Below are 27,596 nucleotides of genomic sequence, written 5' to 3' on the forward strand. Positions count from 1 at the left end.
CTCTGCGGCATGTGAGATCTTCCCGGACTGGGGCATGAACCCATGTCCCCTGCATCGGCAGGCGGACTCTCAACCACTGCGCCACCAGGGAAGCTCCCACAGCATCTATTTTGATAATGAAATTTTAATTCAAAAATTACTGTTTTCCACTTACATGTGTGGAAAGTAAGCAAAGGAAATTAGACTGGAATGTTTTGATAATTAATATTTAAAATAAAAAATATCAGCTCATAGTACATTTTTGTGATCCTTAGAATAATATAAATACTATATCTATTTTGAGAGTAAAATAATCCTAAGAGTGGTTTATAGGAGGAAAGAATTAAAAAGTGTCTGAGAGGTAGAATATATGTAACAAAATATCGCCATTTATTTGTGCTAGATCTGATTCCAACTAAATATAATCCTGTGGGAATAACTTCTTTACAGCACATTTCTAGCTTCAAAGGAACAGATATTTCCTTTTTTATTTATTTGTGAAATTAATCATATGAATGCTTAACTTAGCTGAATCCAGGACAAGTCTGTACATGGAGAAGCAAAGTGGATAACCCAAAATAAGTGCACAGAAAAATATATACTTCAGGGACATACCAAATACACGTGTGTGTGAATAATCCATATTTCTGTATGTTATCTGTGTTTTCACAAAAATGAAGACAATTAAATTGCATATATCTTTATGAAGAACATTAAATTAGATTTTAAAAATCTTTTAGAAAATAAAAAACTTCTAATGATTAGCAGATTGTGTGCTAAGCACAGTGATTGTTGCTTTGTGTACACATATATACTAGCTGTAATCTTTACAAAAATCCTGGATAGCAAGAATTATTATCCTCATTTTATAGATGAGGAACTGCTAGAAAGGGTAAGGATTTTGCTCAAGTGATTTGCTTGGTTGGCTAATTATTTTAGAACAATGGCAATATTTTGCTAATAATAAAGAAGTATTGAATGTCTAGATATTCTACCATTGGTTAAGGTATCACAAGACTGTATTAATGTGGAGAAGAATTTATCAATTACTTAAGGAACAACTTGCTTTCAAATTCACATGAAATAAATCAGCTTAAATATCATTCTTAGAGGAATGTGTGTAGAATTGGAATCACATGCTGAGCTTGGGAGGACCTAGGGCATGCATTACTTATTTGAGCAAAGATGCTGTTATTACATGAACACTCATGGGTCATATCTAGATTTCTTTTCTTTTTGAATGTTTTTCTTAAAAAACTGATGAGTCATCTGTTGAAGTAAGATTCTGAGATTTTTATTTCTTTAAACTCAAATAGCAAATGTCCTAAAATTATTTTTAAGTTATAAAAGTTACTAAATCATTGCTATGAAACTAGCATGTTATTTTTATATCTCACAAAACAAGTGGGTAATACCTTCCCCCAGGGCTCCAGAGACCAAGAAGCATTTTTTATCTCACTGTTTTTTACTCATGCAATCACTGAGGCTGTTGTAGCTGAAGGTGTGGTCTCTCTTTCAATTGGGCAGCTTGTAGCTACTGCTGGGCAGGAGATGTAGTCCTAGCATTCTGAAATGACAACTTGGATGATATTTCCATGAAGATGTTTTAATGGACTTAAGATTAGTAGACATGATGATTTAATTCATGATAATTATCAATGAATATCATTTCTCCTACATCACTGAGGTACTTTGGGGATCTCTTCCAGTCATTTTAATCAATAGCAGACTCATTCTCAGAAGTTATCCTTTTATTTTTCTGTTTAGTGCTTTCTTTTATCATTATTCATTAATTCAACGTCCTGTGCTAGGTACTAGGTGCTCAAAATAAAGATATAACCTTGCCTTCAAGGGACTTAGTCTTGTGGGTATACGGAAGAGAATAGACCATTACAATAAAGTTTTAAGCGCTTTGGAAGGGTATACCCAGCATGCTCTGCTCTGAAGGGCCCCTAATCCAGACTGGAGGGAAAGGGAATGTGAATGAAAGCTTCCAGGAAGGAGGGATGTTAAAGATGACTTGGAGTGATATGAAAAAAAGGGCCAATGGTTCCTTGTAGAAGGAGCAACCTGTGCAAAGGTATAGAGGTACAGAGGAGTCAAAGTATAGGTGTGCTATGAAGGAAATGGAATAGATAGGGTTTAATGTGAAGGGACAAGAGAGAGATTGGGGTCAAGAATGACCTTGTATCTGAGAGGCTGTAGAACCATTCACTAAGATAGGGAATGAAAGATCTAGAAGAACTGTGTCCAGCAGAGAGATGATAAGCTCATTTTGAATGTAGGTATAAAGAGACTCTTAGGTTTTCTAGATTGGCTAGATCATCATCCCTTGAAATTCAGATCCATCTACCTGCTTTTCAAACCACCAATCTTGCATCAATATGGCCATGGCTTCTTCCTTCCTTTACCAAGACAACTGAGAGCTGAAAAAATTCTATGTTGATTAGCTCTTTACAAATGTAGAGCTTTACATTTCAGCTAAACCCTTGCTTGATATTCCCTATTTAAGTGTCCTTGATTAACTCTCTCCCCCATTCCTCAAAGTGGTTATCTCCAGATATTTTCTGTTCCTCTTAAACCCCCATCCCTCATACCCTCTTCTCTATCTCAGCAAATGAGTTGCCTTCTTCCTGTCTCTCTCAGATGTTTAAGGCTATCTGTGAACTCCCTCATCTTCACACTTCCTACCTCTAAACAATTTTTTATATCTATGCTCACTTTATTTCTTCTTAGAGGGATGCATGTCTCTTCCTTTCAAGGCATATCTCTTTAGTTCATCATGGTACCACACTTCTCCAGGAGTAAAGTAGAATTATTATCAGTCCCCACTAGGCCACTGAAATTTGCTCTGACAAAATTCATGTCCCAATTGCAAATTTTATTTTTTAAATTTATTTTTAATTGAAGTTTAGTCAAATTACAATGTTGTTATTACTGCTGTACAGCAAAGTGATTCAGTTATACATATATATATATATATATACATTCTTTTTCATATTCTTTTTCATTATGGTTTATCCCAAGATATCGAATATAGTTCTCTGTGCTATACAGTAGGACCTTGCTGTTTATCCATTCTATATATATCAGTTTGCATCTGCTAATCCAAACTCCCAGTCCAACCCTCTCCCCACTTGGCAACCACCAGTCTATTCCCTATGTCCCTGATTCTGTTTCTGTTTCATAGATAGGTTCATTTATGTCATATTTTAGATTCCACATATAAGTGATATCATATGGTATTTGTCTTTCTCTTTCTTATATACTTCACTTAATATGATAATCCCTAGTTGCATCCATGTTGCTGCAAATGGCATTATTTCATTCTTTTCTATGGCTGAGCAGTATTCCATTGTATATATGTACCACATCTTTTTTTTTTTTTTTAAATATTTATTTATTAGGTTGTGTCGGGTCTTAGTTGTGGTGCGCAGGCTCTAGAGTGCTTTGCAGCATGTGGGATCTTAGTTCCCCGACCAGGGATTGAACCTGTGTCCCCTTCATTGGAAGGTGGATTCTTAACCACTGGACCACCAGGAAAGTCCCTGTACCACATCTTCTTTATCGATTCATCTGTCAATGTACATTTAGGTTGTTTCCATGTCTTGGCTATTGTGAATAGTGCTGCTATGAACATAGACGTGCATATATCTTTTTGACATAGAGTTTTGTCAGGATATATGCCAGGAGTGGGATTGCTGGATCATATGGTAGTTCTATTTTTAGTTTTCTGAGGAAACTCCATAATGTTTTCCAAAGTGGCTCCACCAAATTACATTCCCACCAACAGTGTAGGAGGGTTCCCTTTTCTCCACACCCTATCCAGCATTTGTTACTTGTAGACTTTTTAATGATGGCCATTCTGACTGATGTGAGGTGGTACCTCATTGTAGTTTTGATTTGCATTTCTCTAATAATGTTGAGCATCTTTACATGTGCCTATTGGCCATCTGTATGTCTTCTGTGGAGAAAGGCCTCTTTCGGTCTTCTCCCCATTTTTCAATTGGGTTTGCTTTTTTGTTGTTGAGTTGTATGAGCTGTTTGTATATTTTGGAAATTAAGGCCCTGTCAGTCACATCGTTTGCAAATATTTTCTCCCATTCTGTAAGTTGTCTCTTTGTTTTGTTTATGGTTTACTTTATTGTGCAAAAGCTTGTTAGTTTGATTACATTTCATTTGTTTATTTTTGTTTTTATTTCTATTGCCTTGGGAGATTGACCTAAGAAAACATTTGTACCATTTACGTCAGAGAATGTTTTGCCTATGCTTTCTTCTAGGAGTTTTATGGTGTCATGTCTTATGTTTAAGAATTTAAGCCATTTTGAGTTTATTTTTGTGTACGGTGTAAGGGCATGTTCTAACTTCATTGATTTACATGCAGCCGTCCAACTTTCCCAACACCCCTTGCTGAAGAGACTTTTTCCTATTGTATATTCTTGACTCCTTAGTTGAAGATTAATTGCCTGTAGGTTTATTTCTGGGCTGTCTATTCTGTTCCATTGTTCCATATGTCTGTTTTTGTGCCAATATCATGCTGTTTTGATTACTGTAGCTTTGTAGTATTGCTTAAAGTCTGGGATGGTCGTGCTTCGAGCTTTGTTCATTTTCTTCAGGATTGCTTTGGCAATTCTGGGTCTTTTATGGTTCCATATGAATTTTAGGATTATTTGTTCTAGTTCTGTGAAAAAGGTCATAGGTAATTTGAAAGGGATCACATTAAATCTGTTGATTGCTTTCCATTTCTTTGAATCACCTTCAGTTTCCTTTATTAATGTTTTATACTTCTCAGCATGTAAGTCCTTCACATCCTTGGTGAGGTTTATTCCTAAGTATTTATTTTTTGGGTTGTGATTTTAAAAGGTATTGTTTTTTTACATTCCCTTTCTGATATTTCATTGTTGGCATAAAGAAATGCAACTGATTTCTGTATGTTAATCTTATATTCTGATATCTCTCTGAATTCGTTTATCAGTTCTAGTAGTTTTTGTGTGGAGTCTTTAGCATTTTCTATACATAGAATCATATCATCTGCATATAATGACAGTTTTACCTCTTCTCTTCCAATTTGGATATGTTTTATTTCTTTTTCTTGTCTGATTGCTGTTGCTAGGACTTCTAATACTATGTTGAAGAGAAGTGGTGAGAGTGGCATCCTTGTCTTGTTCCAGATTTTAGCAAGAAGCCTTTCAACTTTTCACCATTTCATTTTATGTTGGCTGTGGGTTTGTCATGAATAGCTTTTACTATTTTGAGATATGTCACCTCTGTACCCACTTTGGTAAGAATGTTTATCATGAATGGATGTTGAATTTTGCCAAATGCTTTTTCTGTATCTATTGATATGATCATGTGGTTTTTGTCCTTTCTTTTGTTTATGTGGTATATTACATTGATTTGCGTATGTTGAACCATCCTTGTGAACTTGGGATGAATCCCACTTGGTCGTTGTTTATCATCTTTTTTATGTGTGGCTGGATTTGGTTTGCTAATATTTCGTTGAGAATTTTTGCATCTATATTCATCAAAGATATTGGCCTGTAATTTTCTTTTTTCATGGTGTCTTTGTCTTGTTTTGGTATCAGGGTGATTGTGGCTTCATAGAATGTCCTTCAGAGTGTTCCTTCCTCTTTAGCTTTTCGGAAGAGTTTGAGAAGGATCGGTATAAGTTCTTTGTATGTTTGGTAGAATTCACCTGTGAAGCCACCTGGTTCTGGACTTTGGTTTGTAGGGAGTTTTTAAATTCCAGATTCTATTTCAGTTCTAGTGACTGGTCTGTTCAAATCATCTATTTCTTCTTTCAGTTTTGGTGGGCTATATGTTTCTAGAAGAATGTTCATTTCTTCTAGGTCTTCGAATTTGTTGACATATAATTGTTCATAGTATTCCCTTATGGTTTTTTGTATTTCTGTGGTATCAGTTTTTATGTCTCCTTTTTCGTTTCTTATTTTGTTTATTTGTATTCTCTCTTCTTCTTGGTGAGACTGGCCAGAGGTTTGTCAGTCTTGTTTACCCTTTCAAAGAATCAGCTCCTGGTTTTATTAATTTTTCTATTTTTTTAATCTCTGTTTTGTTTATTTCCTCTCTGATCTTTATTATTTCCTTTCTTCTGCTGACTCTAGATTTTGTTTGTTCTTTTTCTAATTATTTTAAGTGATATGTTAGGTTGTTTATTTGAGATTTTTCTTGTTTTCTGAGGAAGGCCTGTATCTCTATGAACTTCCCTCTGATAACTGCTTTTGCTGTATCTGATAGGTTTTGTATGGTTGTGTTTTCATCATCATTTGTCTGAAGGTTTTTTTTTATTTTTTACTTATTTTTAAATTATTTTTTATTGGAGTATAGTTACTTTACAATGTTGTATTAGTTTCTACTGTATAACAAAGTGAATCAGCTATACATATATCCCCTATTTTTTGGATTTCCTTCCCCTTTAGGTCACCACAGAGCATTGAGTAGAGTTCCCTGAGCTATACAGTAGGTTCTCATTAGTTATCTATTTTATACATAGTATCAATACTGTATATATGTCAATCCCAATCTCCCAATTCCCCCCAACCTCCTCTTTCCCCCTTGGTATCCATACATTTGTTCTCTATGTCTATGTCTCTATTTCTGCTTTGCAAATAAGATCATCTATACCATTTTTATAGATTCCACATATGTGCATTAATATACAATATTTGTTTTTCTCCTTCTGACTTACTCTACTCTAGGTCCATCCACATGTCTACAAATTATCCAGCTTTGTTCCTTTTCATGGCTGAGTAATATTCCATTGTATATATGTACCACATCTTCTTTATCCATTCCTCTGTTGATGGTCATTTAGGTTGCTTCCATGTCCTGGCTATTGTAAATAGTGTTGCAATGATTATTGGGGTTCATGTGTCTGTTTGAATTATGGTTTTCTTTGGGAATATGTCCAGTAGTGAGATTGCTGGGTCATATGGTAGTACTATATAGGTATTTTGTTTAAATTTCATCTTTGATGTCATCATTGACCCATTTGTTTTTTAGTAGCATGTTGTTTAGTCTCCATGTAATCATTTTCTTCTCATTTCTTTTTCTGTGGTTAATTTCTAGTTTCATGCCTTTGTAGTCAGAAAAGATGCTTGAGATTATTTCTATACTCTTAAATTTGTTGAGGCTTGTTTTGGCCCTAATATGCGATCAATCCTTGAGAATGTTACATGTGCACTTGTTTTTTTTGGATGTCATGTCCTGAAAATATCAATTAAGTCTAACTGTTCTATTGTATCATCTATTTTCTCTGTTGCCTTATTGATTCTCTGTCTGGAAGATCTGTGCATTGATGTGACTGGGGTGTTAAAGTCTCCTGCTATTATTGTATTCCTGTCAATTTCTCCCTTTATGTCTGTTAGTATTTGTTTTATGTATTTGGGTGATCCTGTATTAGGTACATATATGTTGATGAGTATAAAATCCTCTCCTTGTAGTGGTCCTTTTATCATTATATATGTCCTTCTTCATGTTTCTTTATGGCTTTGTTTTAAATTCTATTTAGTGTAAGTATTGTGACCCCCGCTTTCTTGTCATTTCGGTTTGCATGAAATATCTTTTTCCATCCCCTCACTTTCAATCTATTGTGTCCTTTGCCCTAAAGTGAGTCTCTTGTAGGCAGCATATCATAGGCTCTTGTTTTTTTTTATCCAATCTGCCACTCTGTGTCGTTTGATTGCAGCATTGAGTGCATTGATTTTTAAGGTACTTCTTGATAGATATGTATTTATTGCCATTTTAAACCTTGTTTTCCCATTGATTTCATATTTCTTCTTTATTCCTTTCTTTTTCTTTTTGTTTTTACTTTTGTAGCTTGATGCTTTTCTTTTGTATTATGCTTATGTTCTCTTCTTTTTGTTTTTTGTAAATCTATGGTATGTTTTTGATTTGTGGTTACCCTGTTTATCAAAAATGTTAACCCCCTCCTATATCTACTTGCCTTAGACTGGTAGTCATATTGGCTCAAACACATTCTAGGGGGAAAAAATCTACATTTTCTTACTATCCTTCCCCACATTTTATGATTTTGATGTCCTCTTTTACATCTTCATGTTCATCCTTTTGCTGTTCATTGTGGTTATCATAACTTTCACATAATTTTTTTTTAATCTGTGTACTGGCTTATTTAAGTGATTTATTTTCCAATTGTGATTTTCTCTTTTCTATAGATTCTTACTTCTTTTCTATTTAGAGAAGAGCTTTCAATATTTCCTTTAGGATAGGTTTAGTATTGCTGTATTCTTTTAGTTTTTGCTTGCCCGAGAAATTCTTTGTCTCACCTTCTATTCTAAATGATAATCTCGCTGGGTAGAGATTATTTGCAGATTTTTTCCTTTCAGGACTTTGAGTATATCTTGACACTTGCTTTCGGCCTTCATCGCTTCTGTAGAGGAATCAGCCTTTTGGGGGTTCCCTTGTAATTAACTCTTTGCTTTTCTCTTGCTGCCTTTAGAATCCTCTCTTTATCTTTAACTTTTGCCATTTTGGTATGTCTTGGTGTAGGTCTCTTTGGGTTTATCTTGTTTGGGACCCTCTCTGCTTCCTGTACCTGGATATCTGTTTCCTTCTTTAAGTTTGGGAAGTTTTCAGCCATAATTTCTTCAAATACATTTTTGATCCCCTTTTCTCTTTCTTCCCCTTCTGGAATCCTTATTATTGTATAGGTTGGCATGCTTTATATTATTCCATAGGTCTCTTACATTGCTTTCATTTTTTTTTCATTTAACTTTCTGTCTTCTGTCCTGATTGCATGATTTCCATTATTCTATCTTCCGGGTCACTTATTTGTTCTGCATTATTGTGTTATGTATTGCCTTTAGCTCAGCTTTCGTCTCTGCAAATGAGGTTTCTAATTTTTCTTGGTTCCTCTTTATAGTTTCTAGTTCCTTTTTACAATACTCTGCATTTCTGTCGATAGCCTTTCTTAATTCCTTCAGTATTTTCATTATCTCCTCTTTGAAATTTGTATCTATTAGACTGAAGAGGTCTGCTTCGTTGTTTGTTCTTTCAGGGGAATACTCTTGGTCTTTTAACTGTGAGTGGTTCCTGTGCTTTTTCATTTTACTTATATTTCTCTTACTCTGTGAATTTAGGAGAAACAATTATCTACTGTGGTCTTGGAGGGCTATTTATATGTAAGGCTGTCCCTGTGTAGCTTGTGTGGGTTTAGTATGTTTGGTGCAAGGGCTGTTTTTAATATGGATGCCTGTTACTTCTTTCTTCAGTGTGTGCTGGTTGTTATTTCCTTGATGGGGGGTGCTGGTTGAGGTTGCTGATTTCTGGTCTTGGGGTTTTTGGCAGCAGCGGGTGGCTCAGGCACACCCCTTGGGGCATGCAATGGGAATGGAGGCAGCTTAGAGCCACTCCTGGAGTTCGGATGGGTGGTAGTGGGAGCCCGCAACTACTCTTGGGGTACAGGAGGAAGTCGGTAGGGGGGCCATGACCACTCCTGGAGTCCGGGAGGGCATCAGCAGGGGCCCATGACCATTCTTGCGGTCCAGAAGGGAGTCAGCAGGGGGTGGCAACCACTCCTGGGGTCCGGGAGGGTGTCTGCAGGGGCCCGGCGACCACTCCTGGTGTCTGGGTGGGCTGCAGTGGAGGCTCGGGACCACCCCTGGAGCCTGTGCAGGCAGTATCCTGCCTCTGCAAGCACGTGCACAGGGAAAAAAGCTACAATCCAGGTCCCGCCCCTCCCTAGAGCAGCCCCCAAACAATGGCGACTGGCCTCTAAGGTGGCCCAGGCTTCCTTGGTGTACACCCCCAGCATGGCCACTCTGGATTCCAGCCCCCCGAGTCTGTTTCTACACAGCCATCCCCAGTCTTCTCCCTGGTTCTGATCTCTAAAGCCCGAATTCCAGCACACAGTCCCTGCCAGAACCAAAGATGGGCGTGTCAGGCTGGGCTGCTGCAAACCGGCTACTAGTGTTCTCCTCAGAGGCTCTGAAGCTCCCCTTAAGTCTGTCCGGGGAGCTGCTGAAAGGGCTTCCCAGGGTGCAGGAATCTTTCCTCTTTCATAGCTCCCTCCCAGGGGCACAGGTCTGGTCCCGATTCCTTTTTCATTTTCATTTTTCTTTTTTTTTTTTTCCTGTTTTCTTTTTTCCCACCTGGTTACATGGAGATTTTCTTTGCCCTTTCAGCAGTTTGAGGTTTCTGCCAGCATTCAGTAGATATTCTGTGAGAATCGTTCCATGTATAGATGTACTTTTGTTGTATTTGTGAGAGAGGGTGAGCTTCACGTCTGAGTACTTTGCCATCTTGATTGCTCTCCCCACTTGCAAAGTTTAATAGATCTGTTCAATCTTCATTTCCTTGTTTTCTCTTTAGTATTTGGTTCTGTTGATTACCCTGCTTTTTTTCCTTAAAATTTGTTCTTCTTTTGGTTTCAGACATCACTTTCTCCTGGTTTTCTCCCACTTCTCAGAACATTCATTTGCTATCTCCTTTCCTGGCTCCACTTCCTCTTCCAACTCATTAAATATTGCTATTCTCCAGGATTGGAACCTAATCACAATATATCTGTGCTTTCTCATATGTTTTTATATCATTTATATGCCACTAAATCACAACCAATATATCATTAAATCACCCCAGATCTCTCTTCAGACCTTCAGATGTAAATATACAATCTGTATTCACCATTTGCCTGTAGTTATTTCAACCTGGTGTCCCATAGGCATCTCAAACAGAATGTATCCAACTTGCCCACCCCACTCTGCAAACTAATCGTCCTTGTGTGTTGATGAATAACTTACATTAATGAATGTTTTGCTATCTGCTCAGCTGACCAAGCCAGAAATCTGAGTGTATCTTTATTCACAATATCCAAATGGAAACAGGTCCTGTCAATTCTGTCTCTTGACATTTCAATTCTGTTACCTTATTCTTACTATTTCTATTATATATAGTTCAAGCATTCAGGATCTCTCACCAGGACTACTGCAATAGTTTTCTAATTTATCTCTTGGTCTTCAGCCTTATAGTTCTCTTCCAGTTTATTAGAGTAAAGGTCTCCAAGTAAAAATATGATTTCAAACTCTCCAGCTTCAAACCTTTTAGTAGCTCCCAAATTCATGGCCATAGCATACATCTGTGCAGGTTGTATATTGCACAACCCAAGGAGGTGCCATTGCCATTGTTATTTTAGGTTTTTCTATTAGTGCCATATGAAGTATGCTAAGGAAAGATATTTTATACTTATTGACATAAATGCACCATATAGATTATTACAGGCCCATTGCCTAAAATCCAAAATCAAACTCTAAACTTCTTATCAAGATTTATACAACCCTCCAAGTTTAGATATTTGCCTAATTTCTCTAGTGGTATCTTTATTATGTTTTCTTCTACCTCTACACACACCACCAGCCTCAACAAATTCTTCTACTTCCATAAATATACAATAGAGTTTCTTGCTTTTGTCCCTTAATCTCCTGCTAGGACTGGAGTGACCTGGCTCGTCCCTTTCTCATTCCTGTTTACTTGGAAAATAACTACTTAACCTCACAAATTAGCTGAAAATCCCTTTAATTTACTCACTTACAGAAACATTCTCTGGAAGAAAGGTTATTTTGCTGCTTGTTCCTTGAACAAAAGTATTATTTTTTCTAGCTACTGTTAGCAGCTAAGATGACTTACTCTCCCACCTATTCATGTCTTACCCTGCCCTTAAGTTTCACCTAATAAAGTCTTCCCTGGCTACCTCGTCTGAAAATTGTGCTTAAATAACACTGCTTGGCACCATCTTTATTTTCCAGGTGTCCTTCACAATGCTAGTGTTTCACAGGGGAGTGTTATGAAGGGGAAGGTAAATAATTTGAAGGGTGAATAATCAGATGTTTGAGAAACCTTGCATGATCTTTTCCTCTTGGATATTCAGTGTCCACATTTTTGTATATTAGAGGCTCTTGACTTTCACATCCAGTAATATGAAAGACTAGTTAACCATTACAAATATCCTTTTAAATGCATTGTTCAGCTCATATGAAAGTTAAGAAAATCCCCAGGGAACAAAAATGGAGAGCAAATGACCACCAGGGCTGTCCTAAGGATACTAGGGACCCAGATACTTGGATTTCAGTGTTCAAATGAAGAATGAGAGAGAAGGCCTTGGTCTTGCAGAAGGTGGAGAGTTGGAATACCATCCATCCCCACCCCCAATAAAGGACTATTCTTCATGAATAGAGTAGGTCAAGGAAAATGCCCACCAGAAAAGGAAGAATACAAATGGAAATTTTTATAAGAACAGTGAATTTCAGGTTTATATTTTACCTGGTTTATATGGTCTAAGAAAACCCAGTCCCAGAAATCATTTTAAAGTAGTTTAAGATTGGTATCATTCTAGGGAGCCTGGGAAAAGCAAATGAAAATTCTCTGTGGATGAAGACATTTCTAAACCATGCCTGCTAGGGTTTCTTATATTAAGGTCTGTCAAAATAAGTTCTTAACAAAAATACCAACATGAGGAAACAAGATACAATAAGCAGAATTGGCATTGATAACAAACAGCATAATTAGACTTCTAGGAACTTCAGATATTATAATGTTAGCTATAGAATATGTTATAACCATGTCTAAAATGTCTTTTTTTTAAATAGAAATAAGAGAAGACAGATAAGAGTCTATAAGAAATGAACTGGGCACATACAAAAATCTGTACATAAATGTTCATAGCAATTTTATTCTTAATAGCCTGAAACTGGAAACAACCTAGATGTCCTTCTATGGCTGAATTGTTAAACAAACTGTGATTTTTCCAGACCTTGACATACTATTCAACAGTCAAAGGAATGAACAACAGTTCATCCATGCAACCATTTGGGTGAATCTTTGGGAATTTATGCTGAGTGAAAACCAGTCACACAAGGTGGCTTACAGCATGATTCCTTTTATATAACAGTTTTGAAATGACAAAATTTTAGGAATGGAGAACAGGTGCGTGATAGTGTGGTGAGTACAGGGGGTGGGTAGGCAAGAGGGAGGTGAGTGTGGTTATAAAAGAATCCTTGCAGTGATGGAACTCTTCTGTATCTTAACTGTGGTGGTGGGTACATGAACCTCCACATGGGATAAATTGTACAGAATTAAATATACACATACACATAAATGAATATAAGTAAAACAGGAAATATGAATATCAGTGGATTGTATTAATGTCAGTACGCTGGTTATAATATTGTACTGTAGTTTGCAAGATGTTACCACTGGGGGAAATTGGGTAGAGGATGAATGAGAGCTCTCTGTATTATTTCTTATAACTGCTTTTGAGTCTACAATTATTTAAAAATAAAAAATTAATTAACCCAAACAATAAGCAGGCAGGTTTTGAAAGATACAATAAAACTTCTGGAAATTAAAAATTACAGAAATGAAAGTACAGTGGAACAAGCTAAACAGCAGATCAGATTAAGTTGACAACTAAAGTTATGGATTGGAAGATAAAGTAAATTACCTAGAATCCGTCAGAGAGACAAAGATGAAAATAATATTGAAATAAATATATATAAGAGCATCTGATATATTTCTGATCTAGAAGGAAAAACTAGAGAATGGGCTAGAGGAATTTTGAAGAGATAATCCCTAAGGATTTTCAGATCTATGAAAGATATGAACCTTTAGATTCAAAAGGAACAATGAAATCCAAGCAGAATAAACAAATATGTTATAGTGAGATTGCAGACAACCTAAAATAAATAGAACATATTAAAAGCAGAGACAGAAAAGTCAGATTTTTAGTATGAAAAAGATAGCAGCAAACATCTCAACTACAACAATGGAAGCCAAAAAGTTTAAAAATACTTCAAAGTTCTAAGAGAAATTAACTGTCAAAGTGTCTAAACCATCACAGACTAATGAAGGTAAAATAAAGATATTTGCAGATGCAGAACCAACTAACCAGCAGTAACAACCAAAAAGAGTGGTTACCATTCTGATACCCTCACTAAAAAATTGATAAAAGATGAATTTAGGGAAAATATCCCTGAAGAAATTTCTGCTCTGTAAGAATAAAGAAAGTATAAACCAAGAAATTCTAAACATTCATCAGGAACACTAACTATATAAAATACCAAAAACATAACAGTAATAGTATTAATGCTAACAAATTTGGAGAAACAAAAATAGAATTGAATTGAAATATTGGGACTTCCCTAGTGGCGCAGTGGTTAAGAATCCACCTGCCAATGCAGGGGACACGGGTTCAAGCCCTGGTCCAGGAAGATCCCACATGCGGAGCAACTACACCCACGAGCCACAACTGCTGAGCTTACGTGCCACAACTGCCAAAGCCTGCATGTGCCCCCTAGAGCCTATGCTCCACAACAAGAGAAGCCACCGCAATGAGAAGTCCATGCACTGCAACAAAGAGTAGCCCCTGCTTGCCTCAACTAGAGAAAGCCTGCATGCAGCAACAAAGACCCAACACAGCCAAAATTATATAAATAAATAAATAAACAGATAGATAGATAGATAAAAGAATTGAACTGAAATATTGAAGAACAAGAACATGTAAGATGGGAGTGGAATGTTTAGAGTTAAAGCTTTCTAAGATCTTTGCATTTATTGGGAAGATAGATTTACCAAATGGTTTTAGTTTTTAAAAGGTATGCATATTAAAAATTTAAGTGCAACTGCTAAATGAATAAAAATAAATTGTAAAACTTTCTAAATAGTAGGTAGAAAATGAAATAAAAGAATCATAGTCAATCCAAAAGAAGCCCAGAAAAGGGGGTAGAAAAGCAGATAGAGAAACAATAGAAAGCCAGAATACGGTAGAAGGGATAATCAAAATACATTACTTGTCAGAATATACATAATTAGATTAAACTTGTCAATAAAACTTGCAAGAAATTATCAGACTAGATTTAAGTACATCTGTATGCAATTTGAAGAATAAACACATGAAATATGAGAACATAGAATGAAAGTAAAAGGTGAAACCATGAAACACTAACCAAAATGAAAGATATACCAGGCAAACACTAACCAACAATAAAATAGCAATAGTAATATTAGTTAAAATAGCAAAGACTGCTGTTCTCTTTTTCCTTGCAGTAGAACTGTCAGTTTTAATGGCCACCCAGCTGGAGACTGCATTTCCTAACCTCTCTTGCAGATAATTGTGACCATGTGTTTATGTTAGGGCCAATGGAATATGAACAAAGTGATGAATACATCTTCCTGATACTCTCCTTAAAGACAAAAGCTGCTTGGCCTCCTTTTCTCTCCCTTCCTCCAATTGCTTGGAAAAGGCAACTGCAGCAGAAGACTTGTTATCATATTGAGTCAATGGCAATCATAGAACAGATGTAAAAAGAATTTTTATCATTATGGTCACTTCATCAGAAATATAAATTTTGAACTTGAGTGCAACAAATAATCTAACTTTGAAATATGTAAAATAAAAAAATATAATTATAAGGAATCTGCTCTTATAGATCGACATAAATACTACTGACTGAAAAAAAATACACAATGTGAGAGCTGTGAGTTTTTATTGGGGGCATAATGAGGATTATAGCCCGGGAGACTGCATTTCAGATAGCCCTGAGAAACTGCTCCAAAGAGGGAGGGGGGAAGGTCAGTATAATGCAATTTTGGCAAAGGGGGAGTACATGCCGGCAAGCACATATTTTTTGCAGGAGGTTGCTGCTAGTCTCATGAAGATTACCACTAGTCACAAGGAGCAGACAACACCATGAAGGATTTTAGTACTTTTCTAGATACAAGGAGATACAAGAATTGGGCTCATAAAATCTCCTGAAAATATCTAACTATCTGAAGACCTGTTCTGCCAGTTTTTCCCAGAGCACAAAGTGCCTCATTCCTGAACTCCACCCTGAACTCCTTTCAGGGGATGTTGAAGGTCAGCAGCTGCAGTGACTCATGATTTAATCCTTGTAGAGGTAGATGGCAAGTGCCAATTTGTAGCTGGCAATACAAAAAGCAAAATTGTAATACTTTTAGAAGAAAAGATAGAAAAATATTTTTATGACAGAAGTAGGAAAGAATTTCCTAGACAAGGCATAAAAAGTATGAACCTTAAAGGAAAAGATTGATAGCTTTGACTATATTAGAAGTACTTTGTGTTACATTGGTATCATTAGTAAATACTCATGATCAAAATATGTTATTAAAGTTGAATTTATAAAAACAGACTATAAGAAAATATGTTCAGTATATATAGCTGCATGGAATAGTATGCAGATTATATAAATGTCATCTATGGATCAGTAAGTTAAAGACAGCCCAAGACAGAGACAATAGGTATGAACAAGCAATTAATAGAAAAATAAAACCAGTAGTCAACCTGCATTTGAAAAGATGTCCAACCTCACTGCAAATTATGGATATACATAATAAAATCACAATGAAATACCATTCACATTCGTGAAATTGTCAAACATGAGAACAATACCAAGTGTTGAAGGGTTAATGAGGATGTAGGTGGAGCAGTGGAAGCTCTCAAATAGTGTTGGTGGGTATATAAATTTGGCATTTGTTAAAATTAAAAACATGTCTACAGTACTACCCAGCAATTCTATTCCTAGGTATATGTTTGAGAAATTCCTGCATATGTACATAAGGAAACACATAAAAGCAAATTCAAAGTAGCCTTGTTATAATAGCAAAAACATTTAAAACAAAACAAAACAAAACCCTGACTGTCCATCAACAGGGAGAATGAGTAAGCTGTGTTATTCCATATAATGGAAGATAGTTGTGCAAATGAATGAAGTAAGCTTCCACATATGACTATGGAAGAGTCTCATGTAGAGTACTGAGGAAAAAAAATCAAGCCACAGAAGCATACAGTTTAACACATGTACGTGTAAAGTTTTAACACTTGCAAAACAATACTATATATTGCATACAGGTACCATATTTGTATTAAATGTATGAGATTTTATTGTGCATGTGATAGGTGTTTTTGTCATTGCCTTCTCCCTATGATAAGATGGCACTTGGGTTGTAGAGTAGCAGTAGGTTATTTCTTTCCTGGGAAGATTTTCCAGAGGTAGTGACTATTTAAGTTGAGTGATGAAAAATGAGCATGGGTTTTCTAAGTAGAATTCATGCACTAAAATTAATATACTAAAGTGTGTTCCTTTGGCTCACAGAAAAGCTACTCTGGTATTCACTTAGACCCTTTTGAATTATTGAGTATATTCTAGCAAATTTGTTGCCTTCTAATCCATGGTAGATTAGACTGCCAGAGGCAGGTACATAGGTAAATGAGAAATGGTGGCCAGCTGTGAGATATAAGGCAGGAAAAATCACCAAATGCGGACAAAGTTATTAAAACTAAAAGCAGTCTAAGGCTAAATGTAACATAAAGGCAATGAATCACAGATGCCCTAATAACTCCAGATAGCAGGTTGTACACTACTGCAATTAATGATGACCCCCCAGGTCATCCACATGTTTCTATTTTTCTTCAACTATTCAGGAATTTTTATGATACATATTTGCAATAATATTCATCAATTTTAAAAAAGATTTGGGAATTGAAGCTATTTTTCTGTTATGCAAAATTAACCTTTTGGAATAGCACACTTCTAAATTATGCCTAGTAAGTGATGCATTTCTGTGTTTCATTTATTCAGTAGACATTCTATGAGTAATTTACCATGTGGTAGGCATAATGTGGACACTGGCCGTACACAAACAAATCAGATAATTATATCATCCACTAATACAATGTGTGATATATGATATGTGTTAATATATATTTATTTAGGAAGAGAAGAAAGTACCAATTGGCTTTTTGATCTTTGCTATACTTTTATCATTTTGAAAATTAAAAAAATTAGAAGTAGAGAGAACTGAAAACTATTGGATTTGGAATTTCAATTGAGAAATATATTTTATGAAATTCACATAGGCTTCTTGCAGTATGTATTAAAAGATTTTTAGAAGTTTAATCTCTTTAATTTTGTAATTCTGATTCTAAAAATTTGTCATAAGAAAACAATGAAAAATAAGCACAATGGGAAGAATTAATATTGTTAAAATGGCCATACTACCCAAAGCAATCTACAGATTTCATGTGATCCCTATCAAATTACCCATGACCTTTTTCACAGAGCTAGAACAAATAATCCTAAAATTCATATGGAACCATAAAAGACCCAGAATTGCCAAAGCAATCCTGAAGAAAAAGAACAAAGCTGGAGGCATAACCATCTCAGACTTAAGGCAATACTACAAAGCTACAGTAATCAAAACAGTATGATATTGGCATAAAAACAGACATATGGATCAATGGAACAGAATAGAGAGACCAGAAATAAACCCACACACCTATGGTCAATTAATCTTTGACAAAGGAGGCAAGGATATATAATAGGTAAAAAGACAGTCTCTTTAGCAAGGGGTGTTGGGAAATTTGGACAGCTGCATATAAATCAGTGAAGTTAGAACACACTCTCACATGATACACAAAAATAAACTCAAAATGGCTTAAAGACTTAAACATAAGATATGACACTGTAAAACTCCTAGAATAGAACAGGGGCAAAACATTCTCTGACATAAATTGTACCAATATTTTCTTAGGTCAGTCTACCAAGGCAATAGAAATAAAAGCAAAAACAAACAAATGGGACTAATCAAACCTACAAGCTTTTGTACAGCAAAGGAAACCATAAAGGAAGTGAAAAGAAAACTTACAGACTGGGAGAAAATATTTGCAAATGATGTGACTGATAAGGGCTTAATTTCCAAAATATACAAACAGCTCATACAACTCAACAACAAAAACACAAACAACTCAAATTGAAAAATGGGCAGAAGACCTAAATAGACATTTTTCCAAAGAAGACATACAGATAGCCAACAGGCACATGAAAAGATGCTCAATGTCACTAATTATTAGAGAAACACAAATCAAAACTACTACCTCATGCCTGTCAGAATGGCCATCATTAAAAAGTCTACAAATAGGGGCTTCCCTGGTGGCGCAGTGGTTGAGAGTCCGCCTGCCGATGCAGGGGACACGGGTTTGTGCCACATACCGCAGAGCGGCTGGGACCGTGAGCCATGGCCGCTGGGCCTGCGTGTCCGGAGCCTGTGCTCCACAGCGGGAAAGGCCACAACAGTGAGAGGCCTGCGTACTGCAAAAAAAAAAAGTCTACAAATAAATGCTGGAGAGGGTGTGGAGAAAAGGGAACCCTCCTACACTGTTGGTGGGAATGGAAGTTGGTGCAGCCATTGTGGAAAACAGTATGGAGGTTCTCAAAAACCTAAAAATAGAGTTGCCATATGATCCAGCAATTCCACTCCTGGGCATATGTACAGACAAAACTATAATTCAAAAAGATACATGCACTCCTATGTTCATAGCACTATTCACAATAGCCAAGACATGGAAACAACCTAAATGTCTATTGACAGATGAATGGATAAAGAAGATGTGGTACATATATACAATGGAATACTACTCAGCCATAAAAAAGAATGAAATAATGCCATTTGCAGCAACATGGATGCAACTAGTGATTATCATACTAAGTGTAGTAAGTCAGAAAGAGAAAGACAAATACCATGTGATATTACTTATGTGTGGAATCTAAAATATGACACAAATGAACCTATCTATGAAACAGAAACACACTTGTGATTGCCAAGGTAGTTGGTGGGGGAGAGGGATAGATTGGGAGTTTGGGGTTAGCAGAAGCAAACTGTTACATATAGAATGGATAAACAACAAGGTCCTACTGTGTACCACAGGGAACTATATTCAATATCCTGTGTTAAACCATAATGGAAAAGAATATAAAAAAGAATATATATATATATGTATAACTGAATCACTTTGCTGTACAGCAGAAATTAACACAACATTGTAAATCAACTATACTTTCATTAAAAAAAATAAGCACAGTGCTTTTAGATGTTGCTTACCTGGCATTATTTCCAAGAAGAAAAAAGTGTCCAATACTAGGGAATTGGTTAAGTTATGTTATATTCATCTATCAGAATTCCAGTTTGAGGATACTTAATGATGTAAGAAAATGTTTATGCTAAATTGGTAAGTTGTAAAAAATGGCTGGAGAAAAATAGCGGTATTTATGGTAGTGGAATTACAGGTAATTTTCCTTTCTATTCTTTATTCTTATTTTCCAAATTTTCTACACTAAACATATAACAATGGTTATAAATGTAAAAAAAAATCAATTTCTATTTGTAAGACAGCACTGATTTTCCATTCTGGAATAGATTGTTTTGGAAATAAATTTTTATCTTAGATGATCATTATTGACCATAGTGAGTTTTTGTGGACTTTGTCAATGATCAACACTTGAATTTTGTTTAAAGCCACAATAATTCACACACAAATTCACCAGGTATGATTTAGATCACTCATTAAAAATATTATTATGTACGTTCTTGTCTCTCAAGTTGAATAAATAAATAGAAGTATATGTATTACTAAAGCAGTAGATAAGTATTCACAAAGATGAAATGGAGAATCTTCATGTAAATACTTAATATTCTGTTTTGTTCTCATGAATTTGCAGTTCCTCTGTGGGTAGTGCACTTCCTCGAAGACGCTGCTGTGCATATATTACCATTGGAATGATATGTATTTTCATTGGAGTTGGATTAACTGTGAGTATTACTCTACTCGCTGTTAGAATTCTTTCCTCTTAACTTTATCAGTAGTAAATGGTGAGGTCTGGAACAGCCTTCATTGATCGCTGAAGAACCTGCCTCCCTCGCATACCAGGCCCAGAAGCTTCTGAAAAACTATGAGCAATCTGAAGCCAATCCATTGGCCTGGAGCTTGCCCATCCAGGTGAAATCATGTCTTGGGATCCCTCTGAAGGTCCTTGACATTGGGAATTTTACCCTCCATTTAACAAAAGCCCATTTGTTTTTATTTAGTGCCAGAACCAATTTTGTCATGGCCAAAGCTGAAGCAATGCTCATTCAGCTATGAAGGTCTGAAAAACCATTCTTCTTTTTATTCAAGTGAAACAGAGATTTATTATCAATATGGGGATGACATTGGGGTTATATAGATTAAATTCCTTTTATAAATAAGATATTTTAATGGAATTTTTGTTTACTTTATAAAGTTTATAGTTAATGTAGCTAGCAATGTCATTTTATTAAATTTTACTCTGTTAGTGGTAGCCAACAAATGCAGCAACTCATATTTTGTTGGGGTTTTGTCATCTTAGGAATATACTTCATAAAAATTGCATGTAAGCCAACACAAGTTCTCAGTTTCTAACCTTTTATTTTTATATTGCTTTTTATTTTAGGTTGGCACCCAAGGTTTTGCAAGGCGATTTCATGCAACCTATGTTTCTTGGGCAGTTGCTTATCTCTTAGGTTTGATCTGCCTTATCCGAGCTTGTTATTGGGGAGCTATAAGAGTGAGTTACCCAGAACACAGTTTTGCATAAGCTTGTTTATGATTTGGTAATGCAGGTGAGAGTATCTAGCAGTTCTGGATAAACTACTCTGGCATCTTTAAATCATTTACCTAATGGATTTCATTCTGGTTTATGTATGAAGTTTTAAGACTTTGGGAGTCTTTTATGAACAAATGCTCATTGTACTACATTATATGCAGATAGGTGGTTTTGCTGCTAAGTTTTCAAGCTCCAAATAATAAAGCTTGGTCTTCATGTTCTTTTACATCTCTTAAATATATTTTTGATTTGTTCCCAAATTTTACATATAACATCAACCTTTCATTATTTTTAAATCAGTTATTCCATTACTTTCTGATCTGTATTTCTAAGAAGTGTTTATAAATGTTGGTATAATAGCTTCACATTTATACTTATATTTTAATTAAACAGTAACACAATTGCTTGCTTTAAAATCTAAGCAATACACATTTTGCTTGAACTGCTTACTGTAACTTTAAGATCATAGTGACCTTATTCAGGAAAAAAAAATTTAGTGTACCTTCAAAGACTTGACATTCTTGTCAGATAAAGACCATTTCTAGATACTGTATGCTTGTTTTATGTTGTTTGTAGAAAGATATAATATTTTGGTAGTAATTTAAAATACAAGAATAAAAATATTTATTTGTCCACAGCTGGAGATATGTTGGGTAAATGTTTTTTCCTCGAAGATCACAGGATCTTTGTCTTTGTCTTTGTCACAGGATCTTTTTGTCTTTTATTTTTGTCATTTTTTAATTTACTAATTATAAAAGTTCTGGCCTAGATTTTTGAAATTTAATGTTAATCATCTCTATGTATTCCTTTATGGAAACTGAAGTATTTCACATAACATATTTCACAATATTTAACCATTTACAAAGATGTATGTATATTAGGTTGTCCTCCTTTTCATTAGATCATGGTAAATTTTTCTTATTGGGATAATTATGGAATACTTACATGTGAAGGGAGCCTGTAACATTTTACACTGGCTAAAATATTGAGATGAGATGCAGTTACTTTTACCATTCTTCTCAAATATAGCTGGTTAAATAATTACCAAATTTATTCAAAATACAGATCAAAGACATAAAGCAACATAGTTTTCTAAGAATTCACTAGGATTTAAGGAATCAGCTCTTGCACTGCCCATCTTTGCAGTTTTGAAAAAGAAATTGCTTAACTGAGAGGTAATATTCTAAAGCTTTTGAAGTAGTAGAATTAGATAATGAGATGCTCTGAGTAAATTAATTGGCTATTCCATGGATAAGAATAATATTTTTAATTATTTATGTTCCTAATTAGTATAAAAATGTACTCATCAGAGAGTTTGGAACAAACTACACGTAAATTTCAAAGAGTAAATGATAAATGTATAAATGCAGTTGCTCAGGATTATATGTACCTTTAAAAATATACTAATAAAGATTATTGTTCAAAAATTACCTTGTTCTATTCCATTTTTAAAAAATAAGAGGTTTTTCTAAAATTGCCTTGAGATCTTACTCTAAAGTTTTCATGTTCAAGAGTGCATATAATGTTCCTTTATAGAATATTCGCTTATGTTTTTTCCAGTATTTTCATGCTTTTATTTTAAAAATAAAGATTTTTTAATCCATTTGTAATATACTTGATTTATGAAATGAAAATCTAATTTGTTTATTTTCTTAATGGTTGATTATTGTAGCAGCATTGTATATTGAGTAATACATTCTTTCCCCAGTAACTTGAAATCCCACATTAAATTATATGCTACATGATTATATTCCTTTTGGAATATAACTCCATGATAGCAGGAACCTTGGTCTTATTTGCTGCTTTATTTCCAGCATTTAGAAGAATGCCTAGTGCGTATGTGTTCAATAGATACTTGTTGCATGAATGAATAAATGATTGAATGAATTGGTATGTTAAATTCTTAAATGTGCTTGGGTCTGGAATTTACGTTTGTTCCAGAATGTATAGGTAAATGTTTATATAATCTTATGCTAATGAAAATCTTTCCAAGTAGAAGCCCAAAGCAGATAATAATAAGAAAGAAATTCAACATCCATTTATGATAAAAACTCTCAACAAAGTGGGTATAGAGGGAACATACCTCAACATAATAAAAGCCATATATGACAAACCTACAGCAACATCATACACAACATCAAAAATCTGAAAGCATTTCCTCAAAGATCAGGAAAAGGACAAGGATGTCCACTCTCACACTTCTTTTCAACATAGTATTGGAAGTCCTAGCTACAGCAATCAGACAAGAAAAAGAAATAAAAGGAATCCAAATTGGAAAGGAAGAAGTAAAACTGTCACTGTTTGCCAGTGACATGATACTATATATATAGAAAATCTTAAAAGACACCACCAATAAACTACTAGAATAAATGAATTCAGTAAGTTGCAGGATACAAAATTAATATAAAGAAATCTGTTGAATTTTATACACTAACAACAAACTATCAGAAATAAAACAGTCCATTTACAGTTGCATCAAAAAGAATAAAATACCTAGGACTAAATCTAACCAATCTTTTACAGAAGGTAAAAGACCTATACTCATTAAACTGACATTAATGAAAGAAATTGAAAACAACACAACAAATGAAAAGATATACCATGCTCATGTATTGGAAGAATTAATACTATTAAAATGACCACAGCTTCATTGTAATCCCTATCACAATACCAATGGCATTTTTCACAGAACTAGAACAAATTATTCTAAAATTTGTATGGAAACACAAAAGACCCCAAATAGCCAAAAGAATCTTGCAGAAGAAGAACAAAACTGGAGATATCATGCTCCCTGGCTTCAAACTATACTACAAAGCTGCAGTAATCAAAACAGTATGGTGCTGGCACAAAAACAGACACACATTATCAATGGAATCAAAAATCAAGACCCAAAAAAAAAAGAACCAGGAGTCAGAAATAAACCCACATGTATGGTCAATTAATCTACAACAAGGAAGGCAAGAATGTACAATGGGGAAAGACAGCCTCTTCAATAAATGGTGAACAGCTAGATGCAAAAGAATCAAACTGGACTACTTTCTCACACCACATACAAAAATAAACTCAAAATTGATTAAAGACTTAAATGTAAGACCCCAAACCATAAAACTCCTGGAAGAAAACATAGGCAGTATGCTCTTTGACATCAGTCTTAGCAATGTTTTTATGGATATGTCTCCTCAGGCAAGGGAAACAAAATTAAAAATGAACAAATGGGACTACATCAAACTAAAAAGCTTTTTCATGGCAAAGGAAACTAACAACAGAACAAAAGGCAACCTACTGAATGGGAGAAGATATTTGCAAACAATATATCTAATAATAGGTTAATATCCAAAATATACAAAAAAAAACTCATACTACTCAAAACCAAAAAAAAAAAAAAAACAATTAAAAATTGGGCAGAGGACCTGAATAGACATTTTTCCAAAGAAGACATATGGATGGTCAACAGACATATGAAGAGATGCTCAACATCACTAATATCAGGGAAAACTACAGGATATCACCTCACATCTGTCAAAATGTTTATTATAAAAAAGACAACAAATAGCAAGTGTTGGTGAGCATGTGGAGCAAAGAGAACCCTTGAGCACTATTGGTATGAAAGCAAATTGGTACAGATACCATGGAACACAGTATGGAGGTTTCTCAAAAAAACTAAAAATAGAACTACCATAGGTTGCTGCAATTTCACTTCTGGGTATTTTTGTGGAGGAAACAAAAACATTAATTCAAAAGGTACAGGCAACCCTATTTTCAGTCCAGCATTATTTATGATAGCCAGGACATGGATGCAACCTAAGTGTCTTATCAACAGATGAATGGATAAAGAAGATGTGGCATATATATTCAATGGAATATTACTTAGCCATAAAAAGAATGAAATGTTGCCATTTGTGACAACATGGATAGATCTAGAGAGTATTATGCTAAGTGAAATAAGTCAGACAGAGAAAGACAAATGCCATGTCATTTCACTTATATGTGAAATCTAAAAAACAAAACAAACATAACAAAGCAGAAACAGAGGCACAGATACAGAGAACAAAAAGGTAGATTTGTGGGGGGATGCGTGAAATAGATAAGGGACATTAAGAGGTACAAACTTCCCATTAGAAAATTAATAAGTCACAGGGATGTAATGTATAACATAGGGAATATAGTAAATAATGTTTAATAACAATATAGTGATAGGTGGTAACTAGATTTATCATGGTGATCATTTTGTGATGTATTAAAATATCAAATCATGTTGTACACCTGAAATGCCATATTGTAAGTCAGTTATACTTCAATTAAAAAAATACATTAATAGGAAAGGATTAATGATTGTATGATTAAAAGAAAAAAAACATAAGTAAATCCAAAAGACAAACTGGTGAAGATCTTTTCAAAATAGTATAAAGAATTACTTTTTTTAATACGGGAAGAGACTAAAGGCATGAAAAAGCAATTCACAAAAGAAGAAATACAATAATTAATAAACACCATCTTTTTAAAAAATTTGCTAATGATGAAAGACTATACGTTAAAAACTATGAAAAAAGAATTTCACCTACCATATTAACAAAAGTTAAAAAGCAGTAATATTCCTGCAATTTTGAAGATATGGGAAGGTACACACACACACACACACACACACACATTCTTTGACCTAGTTATTCTGTCTCTAAGAATTTATCCTAAAGGTGTTATGGATAAGATAACAAATATATATGTACAACAATGTTTATCACATTTTTATTTATAATGGGGGTTAAAAAGAAAAAAATGTCTAAAAATTCAATAATGTGGACTAGGTGAAATAAATTATGGTACACCTATACTGTAAAACAACAGGCAGTCATTAAAAATATGATGAAATTTTTCATCTGTTCAGTTGGAATGGTTTACAAAATATTGTGGGACAAAATCAGATCACAAATCAATATGTAGAGTATAATTCACTTAAAAAAATGATTTTACATGTTATGTGTTGAAAAAACTAAGGAAAATTAAGCACTAAACATTAAGAATAGTTATCTATGAGTGATAGAAGATAAATGATTTTTACTTTATTTCTGTGCTAGATTAATAGTTGGAAAGTGTTAAGTTTCCTTTTGATAAACAGATAAGAATGCTAAGTGATGATCACATCAGTATTTGTTACATTGTCATTTGATTCTTGAGTTTTAAATTTATTAAAACCCAAACCAATGAGTTTCATCCATAAAACCTTAAGTTTTAAAGTTAACATATTATATATTTAAGCTTAGTCTTATATGAATTACCATAAATTTTTAATTAACTACATCCAAACTTATGACAGTTTATACTTAGCCTTCCAGTGACTAGTACAGAAGTAGAACACAGAAAGTGCTGGGAAAACATTATTGGAAAGAATATAACATAGCCACTCATCAGAAAAGGAAGGATTTATTTGTCCCCTGTGGTCCAAGGTAGGAAAAAAAAAAAAAAAAGGCTTAGTTCTTAGAAAAGAGAAAAATAGAACCATGATCAGGTATTCTTGAGCAAGTCATTTGTGAGAATACATATGTCATTTTGGCAGAAAAGAAAGAATCCTAATAATGATAGGTGGCAAGTATGGTGCTAGCCTTACAACATGTGCTATATAATATTCACAGAAATCCTAAGAAAAAGATTCTTGTTTCTGCTTTGCCAGAGGAAATTGAGGTGCCACTCCCATAGACCTGAAAAAGATTTTGCGTAGAACAGGCATCTGCATTCAAAACAAGCACTAATGATTCTGATGTTGGTTTTCCCTGAGTCGTACTCTGAGAAACACTGTACTAAACCATGCTGAAAATATACACAACACATGTTCACATGCACTTTCTCTGGCATTCACATTTTCTAATATAGAAAAAGCTTTGATTGTATTTGAGTAATAACACCATTTCTTTTGTTTAGCTTTTGTTTATTTTTGATCTAGCTATACTTGTGTGTAACTCATCTCTGGGAAGAAAATGAAATATTTGCCCTAAGTATTCATTTCACAAAGAATAGAATACTCTAGTTTAAAAAACATTTTTTGATTTTATTATATCATTATTAATTTTATAGCATTTTATCTTAAATATTATTACATGTATTTATTTTCTTTTTTATAATTAACAAAATAATAGGAAATAAGTAGGAATATTACATATTAAATATAAGGAAATTGACATA

At 34.5% G+C, this 27,596-nt stretch overlaps 1 protein-coding gene across 2 annotated transcripts in view; it reads left to right on the forward strand.

Moving 5' to 3' along the window:
• Window positions 1–27,509, forward strand: part of PIP4P2 (phosphatidylinositol-4,5-bisphosphate 4-phosphatase 2) — an 89,452-nt gene extending 61,943 nt beyond the window's left edge. Inside the window, exons 6-7 of one of the 2 annotated variants that reach the window (XM_022584816.2) lie at window positions 20,520–20,610; window positions 21,270–27,509. In XM_022584816.2, coding sequence (XP_022440524.1) covers window positions 20,520–20,610; window positions 21,270–21,413 — 235 coding nt within the window. In that variant the 3' untranslated portion in view covers window positions 21,414–27,509. Of the gene's footprint in view, window positions 1–20,519; window positions 20,611–20,886 lie in introns of both variants that reach the window. The other variant, XM_089898935.1, reaches the window with a different exon arrangement.
• Window positions 27,510–27,596: the final 87 nt, after the last annotated feature.

This window comes from Delphinapterus leucas, chromosome 17 (genome assembly GCF_059928025.1).
Source record: "Delphinapterus leucas isolate spDelLeu-1000000601 "Yukka" chromosome 17, BTC_Dleu_Yukka2, whole genome shotgun sequence".
NCBI classification, from domain to species: Eukaryota; Metazoa; Chordata; class Mammalia; order Artiodactyla; family Monodontidae; genus Delphinapterus; species Delphinapterus leucas.